The following is a 10,459-nucleotide window of genomic DNA, read 5'->3' as shown; positions in this document are numbered from 1 at the left end:
CTAGGAATGTAAAAAACGAGCGTAAATACGATAAAAACTGAATAAAAATTATAAAATCACATTGTATCTATATCTAGCGATTTATCGATTATACTTCCTAACTATCTCTTTTTCTTTTCTAGCGATCCAAAGCATTGTCTCAATTTCTTAAAAGTAAACGGCCATTCGAATTCGTTGGGTATAACTAGTGGACAACCATACTCGAAAAACCAAAACATAGGAAACCATATGCGTCTTCTCTTTTCGTCGCTCGTTCGAACTTGAACCGCACTGGCTAGCGTGTGATAGTACATGAATAATCGAGACGATATGTAGAATGAGATGAGAACGTCTATAGAATAGTGCTCGTGCGCGGCAAGGATAAAAAAAACACCAAACATATTTAACAACCAGCAGAGAGTGTGGAGGTAATACCAACGTCGAGGGGTGTCTAAACGTAACCAGAAAGTTATAAAACCACGCTTTCTACGAAATTAGATCAACTTTAAACTTCCAAGACATTTTGACCTTCTTAAACACGTTTAACACATCGGTGAAAATACGATGACTGCATTGGACTGGTTCAAGTCAAACACTTCACTCTCGCCGCTAATCACAAGTCTCCAGTATTACTACCTTATTAGCAATATGCTTCATCGTATGTAATTATTGTTTAAATGTATTTCCGCGTTTTCACTTATAAAACATATTAACGGCATGTGTAAGACTACACATGTGTAAGACATAAAAAACTAAAATATCAAAGAAATTTTGTCACTTTGATGACACTAAGAGCAATGATGTTGACTTCTATGCGAAAAGAATTCTAAAGATGAGTAGATTGTTTGACCTAAATAGCCTAAGCGTAACATTTTTGGCGTCGCAAAATGAATTACCATTTACTGACACTAATTTCTCCCTATTATTCATATAATTGCAAATTAATTTCGTTAGATAATAATAAATAAAACCGACTTACATTCAGTGACAAAAAAATTTAACAAGGTCAAGGTTGCAGTGTGACCACTGAACATGTAATCGCCACACGTACGAACACCTTGAATAGCCATGCCAAACCCACTAAAGATCTCCAATGCTCTTTTTGCTCGATTTTCAAATGTTCCATATTTCTATGAAAAAAGATAAGAAGGAACATATAAAATTAGACAATTATATAAAGTTAGGAAATTCTAAAAATTTTGGTTAAGCGTTTATTCTGAAATATTGTACGTTTTTAAATTCATAATAAGCTCACACGGGAATTAGAGATGACATAAAAACAGATTATTGCAAAGGGTTGATCTGTTTTGGGATCCTTTGAGAGGGAGATGACATTACCATCGAAACTTAATCAAATGAGAGGCAATTGGTTTAATATCATTAAGTGATATGAGTACCCTTTTACCAAAATACGAGTGGACTTTTTACCGATTTACAGTGAAGAGACTCATTCTTTAAGTGAAACATGTTGCCTGCTCTCAGCTATACGAAGAGTACAAAATAAAATATTTACCGTTGGAGAACATTTTAAATGTGTACCAGGAACACTCAATGACGTCACATACATGGTAAAACACCTCAACAGGAATATGGTACCAGATATTGCACATGATCTGCGAAACACAACTAGTCTATGCTTGTGAAACACAATGATTAAAAACCAAAACAAACACAAAATTCCAGCACATATCTCACAAAGATGAAACGCCCATGGCATCAATGGTATATTTTCGAGGAAAACATCTGGTAATGGCGGAAAAGCTGTCGAGTCTGGTAGTCTATCGTGAACAACAGCTAATGTAAATGAGGCAAGAAGAAACACAAGGAAAGCATACAAAAAACTTATAAAAGTTCTAAATGACTCAGAAACAATTGCATTTTTAATTTCTTCCTCGAGTGGACTAAGCTTTCTAGGGTCGACCCCATCAGGATAATCAGTAGTGAACGATTCATCATCAGATATCGACTCAAACTTCGGCCTTTTCTTTTTTTTAGGACTAAGTAATTGATTGTTAAACCGAAAATTTTCATAAAGAATTTTGTCATTGTTGGAACGTAGCCTGCCAATCAAAAACGATAACCTCTTTATGTCTCCTACAACAAATAAAGTGAAGAGATTATAACTTTTTGACTATAAGATGCGAGATGTTTTTAAAAAGGTCATCATCACTCACCTAATATGGTCATTTGCACGGGTGGTTTTCTTAAGTCATCTTCATCAAGAGATAGCAGCGCTACACCATCAATTTTATGCTGACAACACAGCAGCTCTCTATAGATACCAAGGTTGACATCTTCTAGCCAAACTGCAACATCGTCTATGCTCCAATCACTCACTGATTTTTCTTTGTGTAGTTTACTCATCTAGGAATTACATCAAAATTACCAATAAAAGGTATTGTGAAAATTATTAATACTGTTGAGTTTAGCAAAAAAACAGAAACAACATAACTAGTTATGAAGTTATTTTAATAAATACATTAACTAACAATTTTTACATGTCAACAAAAACATTAGGAAAAAAAATTGAGAAGCTTGAATATAACATATAACCAATCGCTTTAAAATTGTAGACGTTAAAGAGAATTTAGGAGGATTTTGAATTACTTTTTACAAGAAAACAGTAAAAATCGTAAAAATCAGTTTCATATTCTAGAAAGGAAATAAAAGTTGGTTGGTCGTTTTTTTCAAAATTTAATAATAAAAATAAATAATAAAAAAAGTTGATTTTGGGAAGAAGCAGCATTTTGGTCCTATATTATAGCTTGTTTAGGACAATTTCAGAAGTATGACCACCCTGTATGCTATTGCTTAGTTCTTGTGTGTTTTTCAGGGCACAAAGTTGACAAGTTTTGTGAAGTTACTTTTGTTAATATAAAGAAAATTAAGATTTAAGACAAAATTAGAAGGCGAGTTTAGAAACGAAGTAATCAACATATATACCGTAATAGACCAGATCTCTTTCTAGTATGTTATAAAGCATTGAAGATAAAGACAAAATAAACATGATTTTTTTTTTCAAAATCAATGTAAAGATAGACTGAGTAATGACACAACATTTAATAATTACATGCTACACTTTTTTATAAAAAATATTAAAAACAAATTATGCCATCATCTGTAATAAAACCTTATGCTTTGCAGATGTAAAATACAAGGCAGCAAACTTTCATACAAAAAGTCAAAATGCTATTATTATATTTGAGATGTTATTATTACAATCAAATTACTTCATTTGTTTTTCAAAAAGTAGAAAGTTATATTAAAATGGTAGTTATTTAAACCAACAAAAAGAAGAACCTTTGGGTAGTTCTACTTTAACATGGATAGCTTTTTCCCAACGGAAAATCGAGTGTAGTATTAGATACAATTTATACACAAAATAACACTGTTTTTTAGAGTGACTTAAAAGGCCTTGGGCAGTGCAAGGTTAGATTAAAATGTTTTTTGCTCAATTATCACATATAATAAAATTACATCCTGACCTATATTGTACTTAAAAACATAGCTTGTGTTTTTTATATCAAAAGCTAAAACATATAAATCCAAAACATGTCCAGCTTCGTACCAGATGGGAAATTTTAACCAATGAAAAACTCAGTTAAATCAAATCCACATTTGCTGATGGTTTTGAATCATCCTTTGACTCTAAATACACAGCATAGGTTGATCCTTTGTCTGAGGAACTTTTCTTCCGAACCCTTGATATATCTTCCGAACTTTTTGAGGACTTCATTCCTCTTTGATTTGCCATTTTCTTTAAAACATCTATCAATGTGTTTGGGTTTACATTAAGTCTTAGTAAATCTATCATTATGCGAAACACATCAATATCCATCTTTACTCCACTTAGTGCACACATGTCAAATAGTTCATCATCAACACTTTTGTTCTTTCCTCCAGTGGAAATGACTTTTCCATCAGATGTAATTTTATATTGTAGGTCTGTTTGCGATCGTGATTTATTCTTATGAAAAGCATTCAACTTTCTTTCCATTTTAACAAGTTCTTAATATTACAACTCTATTCCTAAAAAATAGAATAAAAGGTAAGTGAGTTTTCTATTCTGCTACGCAAATGTGAAAACTACGAATCTGATTTTTATTTTTTAGTTTGAATTGGTACTTTCAATCATTATTAACACAAAAAAACAACCAGAATTCACTACAGATGTCTCTTTGCATTCTAGCTAGGCAAAAAAGTTAGTATATTATCAATATTGCATAAACATCTAAAGTAAGTGATTTTATTTTTCTTGTAATCAATCTCATTGGATGATATGACATGATATCCTTAGCCTGTCTGGAGTCATCTTCATCGCTTATAATAATTTTTCCTTCGAAGTCGCCGAAATTTTCTTTGAAATCGCTGAAAAAAGTATACAACGAAAGTAACTGTAAACCAAATATTTAAAATTTTTTTTAGTACTTTGGCGGGTCTTTTGCTGACATCAACAAAATTTATAATCCCAATACCTCCTTAGACATAGCATATAATCCTATACATTTATACAATGAAGAAAACGGGTAAACAAAATTCCAAAATAAATTTTATATCAGCGTTCATAAATCCAGTTGCCTAATTTATTTACCAACAAATTACCTATTTGTTGCCAGTAATACATTAATTTGTTGCAAAAACTGAATTGTCAGTAGTGAAGCCATTGCATTGCACTTTTATGTTTAAGGCTTAATAAGTATGAAATGGGTAAAAAATAATTGATATCGTGCTTAGAATGCTGATAAAGAAATATACAGGAAAATGCTCTTTTGATGAGCGCTTGAAGAGATATTGGGGTTTAAAGGCTTTTTGATGACATCATCAACCCATTTGTTCCTAAAAAGGATTGGATTAACCCACCTTTGGGCAACTTGCCTAAAATTGGTCTCAGGTGGCCCTGTTCTGCCCAGATTGAGAAAACGGCCTGTTTATAAACAGGACAGCCAGCTTGTTTACAAATGTTCCTTTGAAAAGAACCTTGGATGTCATTATGAAAAGAATTTATTGTGATAAATTGATATCTACCAAGCTCAAAGAAAAGTCGTTAAGAAAACTAATAATGGATACATGAAAAAACAGTATTCATGGCAAACAATGAATTTTATGATCAAATTGACGGTGTTAGCATGGGTTCTTCCTTAGACACTGTCATAGCTAACATTATTATGACAGAAATGGAAGAAACTGTTGTAAGAAACCTTGTGACTGACGGTACTATAAAATTCTATGGCAGATATGTTGATGATACCCTCCTTGTAATTAAACCAGAAGATATACCATGCATACATGCATTGTTCAACAACTTTAATAAAAACTTAGTATTCACAGTTGCTCTATTCACAGATGTCGTTCCACACTTTTTGGACTTAGAACGGAATCCGGATGGTCCTGCTATTTAAGGGAAAAGATACAAACACTGGTCTTTACACCAACAGCTTGGATTAGTAGCCTTGTAAACCATGCTATCAAGATCTGCTGCCCAACAAAACTATCAAGTGAGATTTTCATAATCAAGAAGTTCACATCATAAAATGGTTTTCCGAAACATGTTACCAATTCCATCATACATAAATTATTGAACAAGTCTAATAACACACCTGTAACCGAGAATGACAAAAAGATTGTTCCTATTTGGTTCAGAATACCTTACTGTGGAGAAAACGGTGTTTCCTTAATAAAATCATGTATTCGTAAAATCTGTCTGAACCTGGTAAAAGATATATTCGTTCAATTTAAAATTATGTACGACACAACAAAATTGGAATTTTTTACAAACACGAAGGATGTTACACCTCTCCTGTCTAAATCAAATGTTGTTTACCGGTTCTCCTGTCTGTAACGCACAATACATTGGTAAAACTGAACGAACATTGTATGAAAGAACCCTAGAACATGCATGGAGTGATAAAAATACTGTGATACGTAAACACATCGGTACATGCAATGGCGTTGCTCACATAATTGGCATTAACAACTTGCTTGATGACATCATGCCAAAGGGGAATGAAGTCCCATTATCTCACATAAATTGTGTCCAATCAAAGATAGAGATAGATGTGCATATTTTACATGGCTAGCCTCACAAATATAGAGGGATATACCCTGTCTATTATTTCCAGGAGGGGCCATGGCTTAGATGGAGAGTCCTTTAGTATTTAATGCTCATTTTGAGCTACGCAGACCCAATTAGGGCCTGCGCTCTACTAGACAAGTCTCGGCAACATGCAACGGCTCACACAGTGTGCCATCTTCCCAATTTCCCTCACATGGCTTGGGTTAATCCAGGGCTATGGTAACATTCACTAGCCCATGTTGAATCGCTGTCAAGAGGAATCGAACCCCAGTCTCCCGCACAGAGTACGAAAGCTATAACCACTAATCTACGGCGCTACATCAAACGTTAAAGATATAGATCGCAGCGATAATTGGAACATTTTGTTAATAAAAGAAGCACTGCATATCAATCAATTGAAACCTGCATTACACTATGGTTTAATGGCCTCTAAAGAACTACCACTATTCTAATGTAACATATATAATGGGCACCTGTTGTAAAATATTATATTCTCTGATGATGACTTGAACTCTAGTCGAAATATTAGAAACTGCAAAATTTTTGTTTTATTTATGATCTGGCTAACATGATTTAAAATGAACTTATTCGGACTTTCTTTTTTACTTTTAAAAAGCTTACCACTAAAAATTTAAAGGAATTTATCTATCTAGCTATGGAGTTGAAATATCAGCACCCCAGGCTCAGTCAGTGCTGACAAATGAATGGCAGTTCAGGAGTTGAGTCGAAAAGGGAAACCGCCACCCATCTGGCAAATGGTTTCCCAATTTGGGAAACTTCACGGTTTCCCATTTGGGAAACCGTTACGCTAAAAAGGGCAGAAATACAGCAAAGGTTCCCATTAGGGAAACCACCAAAATAAAAAGGAATCTGCACACGAGCTGGTTAAGAAACGCACTAAAAATTTTTAAACAATAGAAAAGGAATATTTTCCCGCAAATTTTCACTAAAGGAAAAAAAATATCGTAGCCTCTTTCCGCGATTCCGTAAAATGGTTCTGAGAATGGGTAACGGTTTCCCAAAAGGGAAATCCAAATTAAAATCAAAAAAAATGGTTTAGGAAACAGTTACAGTACAGTTACAGTTTAGGAAATCTATATGGCAAACTATTTCCCTATATGACATGGGAATTTCCCTATAAAACATGGGAAACCGTTTCCCTTTTATAGTGTCATCTCCCGAACTGAATGGGAGTCACACAAACAAAAAAATAAATCTGGATAGCTAAGCTGGCTAGCTAGCTACTTGGTGTGAACATTCTGTTTTTGTATAGCTTTGCAATGGATAAATTTAGAAAACAAATAGCTTTCAAAAAAAAGTAGTATATAGTCAGCTAAATAAAAACTAAACCTGTAATGGACTTTTGGCTCAAGCCAGCTGGCATCTTTTTCAATTCACCTAATGGGGCGCCATATGTTCCAAAATGTAATAAACTATTCTGTAAATTAACTAAATTGCCCCGGAAAAGGTTCTGTAGGTTATACGGTCACCAAGATACAATAATAACATGGGATATGGCACCGCGACTGTTCAGTTCTGTTTTTGATAGGACTTTGAAACCACAAAGAAAAAAAATGATTTAAATTTACATTTTACCCTTAAGAGTTTGAATTTTAGATTTCTTCTTTTCCTTTTTCCAGAACTGCCTAGTCTCGTATGGTCTATGCGAGTCAAGCTAGCTAACCATAATTTCAAGAGAAATTAGTTAGATAGAGAAGCGCGCATAATTTTGCATGGCTAGCTTCAAAAATAAGAAGGGATATACCCTGTCTATTATTCCCAGGAAGGCCCATATAGCTTAAGGAATCCTAGAGTATTTAATGCACATTTTTGTGAGCTTCATAGCTAGCTAGACCCAATTAGGTCCTGCCAGACAACTCCCTAAAATATCCAAATGCCCCACAGTGTACCATTTCCCCCATTGAGAAATGCGGCTGTGGTTCACCCAGGAATATGGTAACATTCAATGCCCATTAAATCATTGCAAAAAAGTGGAATTAAGCTCATTGCCACACTCACATAGAAGCACCAACATTAGCTAGCTAAATATTAATCTTGTCTTTAGGATGAAAAATAAAATATAGATAAGGTAAAGTATACATGCGTATGCATTCCTTAATAGCTGTCGTTCATTCTCAATAAAAATACAAACTTGGAAAAAAAAATTTATTTCCAATTTTATAAAGAATAAACAGAGGATCATTTGTCAGAATTGGATGAGGATGCTAGGCTGGAGAAAAGATACTGTCTGGAACTCATGTTTTTGTTCCCAATAAATTCACTCTCCTCCACTACTTCCACAGATTTTCTATTAGTATTGTTCTCCCTCTTAACTAGTTCTCTCAATCACACCTGGAGCTCCTCTCCTGTGATTCAATTTTCTCTACCACAACTCACAAGAACCTACTCTTTACAAGTTCTAGCTTCTTTTGTATTTCACACCTATTCTTAACCTCTTGGTGCCCCACCTCTAAATGCATCCCCACTAGTTAAAGTTAATACTTGTGTTATTTTGAAATATATATTTTATCAAAAATAAAATGTAAAAGTTTTTAGGCTTATGCCATCATCAGTACATAAAATGATCTGTAGCTACGTGTTTGTACATATATATATATATATATGAAAATGTAATTAAGTAATATAATAAAAGGCTAAAAATTGCTGAGGGAATAGGCAATATACAGAGGTAATGGAAAAAATAGAAACAATAGAAAACAAGCATAAAATAGATAAAAAGAATTCACGTGACACCATTTCGAAATAACAAAAGCGTTTTAGTCTCTAGTTGATTGTTTAAGGAAGGTCCTTTTATAGCAATTATTGATGCCTCAAGGTTTTTTCTTTCTCGGTAATTAATTGGAGCGTTTAAAATGGTTTTTCATGTGAAGGAGTGCGTCATGTTATATAACAAATGCTTGGCAGGTTTCGAGGTAGGTTTAACTTTTTCATGTTCTACCCATCGTGTTTCAACATTACGGATCGTTTCTCTAACATACGTTTCCCCACAAATGCAGGTTTCATTTATTCACTCTCGGCTTAACGTTGTTAGATCGACTTGGTTACTTTGTCAGCTACACTTTTTAAATTGGATGCAATTAGCTTTTTGACATGCTTGTTGTTGTCTACGAAACTGTGTTCTAGTCCGTAGAATAGTTGTTGATATTCTCGATTTGTCAGGACAGATTCTGATAGGTTGATGACATGGACAGAGTAATTCTTTAAACTTGAATGAGCTTTTCTTGTTAGGTGTCAGAGTTTCTTATTTTTGGTTTCAAAAGATTGAAACGTTATATTGAAGAAGAACTACTTTGTTCATCACTAACATACTGCCAAGCAATGAGTGGGATTCGATCCGCGGTCCCCAGAACTGGGAGCCGCAGACGAACCCACTACAATACGTGCGGCAATATGTTAGTGATGAACTCAGATAGTTTATCCGGATGGTATGTATACATATAAGTGAATATTTATCATAGTACATCCTTGTTTCATTCTCAACAGAGAATACTTCACCCCAATCAGACCTCTGATCATGATGGTATGGCACCGCCCGTCATGAATCCCGCTCGCTGCTTGGCAGTAATGTTAGTGATGAACAAAGTAGTTCTTCTTCAATATGACTTGCCCGTCATGATCAGAGGTCTGATCGGGGTGAAGCATTCTCTGTTGAGAATGAAATACGGATGTGCTATGATAAATATTCACCTATATGATTGAAACGTTGTTTGTATTATGATGCACGGATGCGATTTAGTAACATTTTAATGAAGTTGTTTCTACATAAATTGTTTAACTGATCGACTTCCTCGTTAAGTTCAATTCAAATATCTTTCAAGTCAATTTTATGTTTATGCAAGTGTTCAAGTAGTAGTGACATTTTGGTTTCCTTTTTCAACTTTGACGATAAAAGCTGACCTTTCAACTGTGCAAATTTCAGTATGACATCCATATATAAAGATTTAGTAATAATTCCAATACTTGCAGCAATCTTATACATTCTCAATAAGCGTAATTCTCAATAAGCGTAAGCCGAAAACTTTTTACATTTTATTTTTAATAAAATATATATTTTAAAATACATTTAAATGGCAAATTTTATTACAACTTGTGTTATTGTTAGTAAGATTGCCAATTGCTTCCACCACTGGACTAAAACCTTATTGGTCATTTTAAGCCGAACTGAGCCAATTCAAGGACTGTGTAGCTAACGTAATTGGACATCTATTGCCACTCTACAACTGCATGTATCCTATGAACCAGTTGGATTGTAGACAATTCATCGTTGTTGCAACGCTGTATGTATGGCCATGCAGGTAGGTCACATAGAGAAACGCAGAAATTAACAACCTGACACATGGGGTAGGGTGAGTGGGAAAACTATTTGAATTAAGCAAGTAATTGCAA

The 10,459-nt window shown here is 34.1% G+C and overlaps 2 protein-coding genes across 2 annotated transcripts; both read right to left on the bottom strand.

Moving 5' to 3' along the window:
- Positions 1-72: 72 nt before the first annotated feature.
- On the bottom strand, positions 73-2,516 carry LOC130654866 (sphingomyelin synthase-related protein 1-like). Its single transcript, XM_057457511.1, has 4 exons — positions 2,154-2,516; positions 1,493-2,073; positions 959-1,109; positions 73-430 (listed from the first exon to the last, which is right to left on the bottom strand). Exons 1-4 carry the CDS (start codon positions 2,341-2,343, stop codon positions 102-104), a joined length of 1,251 nt encoding a protein of 416 aa, XP_057313494.1. The 5' UTR covers positions 2,344-2,516; the 3' UTR covers positions 73-101.
- Positions 2,517-3,037: 521 nt separating this feature from the next.
- LOC130654867 (mitotic-spindle organizing protein 2-like) lies at positions 3,038-7,472 on the bottom strand. Its single transcript, XM_057457512.1, has 2 exons — positions 7,403-7,472; positions 3,038-4,008 (listed from the first exon to the last, which is right to left on the bottom strand). Exon 2 carries the CDS (start codon positions 3,974-3,976, stop codon positions 3,581-3,583), a length of 396 nt encoding a protein of 131 aa, XP_057313495.1. The 5' UTR covers positions 3,977-4,008; positions 7,403-7,472; the 3' UTR covers positions 3,038-3,580.
- Between the last annotated feature and the right edge of the window lie 2,987 nt (positions 7,473-10,459).

The sequence above is a fragment of the Hydractinia symbiolongicarpus genome, chromosome 8 (assembly GCF_029227915.1).
Source record: "Hydractinia symbiolongicarpus strain clone_291-10 chromosome 8, HSymV2.1, whole genome shotgun sequence".
NCBI lineage: Eukaryota > Metazoa > Cnidaria > Hydrozoa > Anthoathecata > Hydractiniidae > Hydractinia > Hydractinia symbiolongicarpus.
This window is presented reverse-complemented; position numbering and strand designations above follow the sequence as displayed.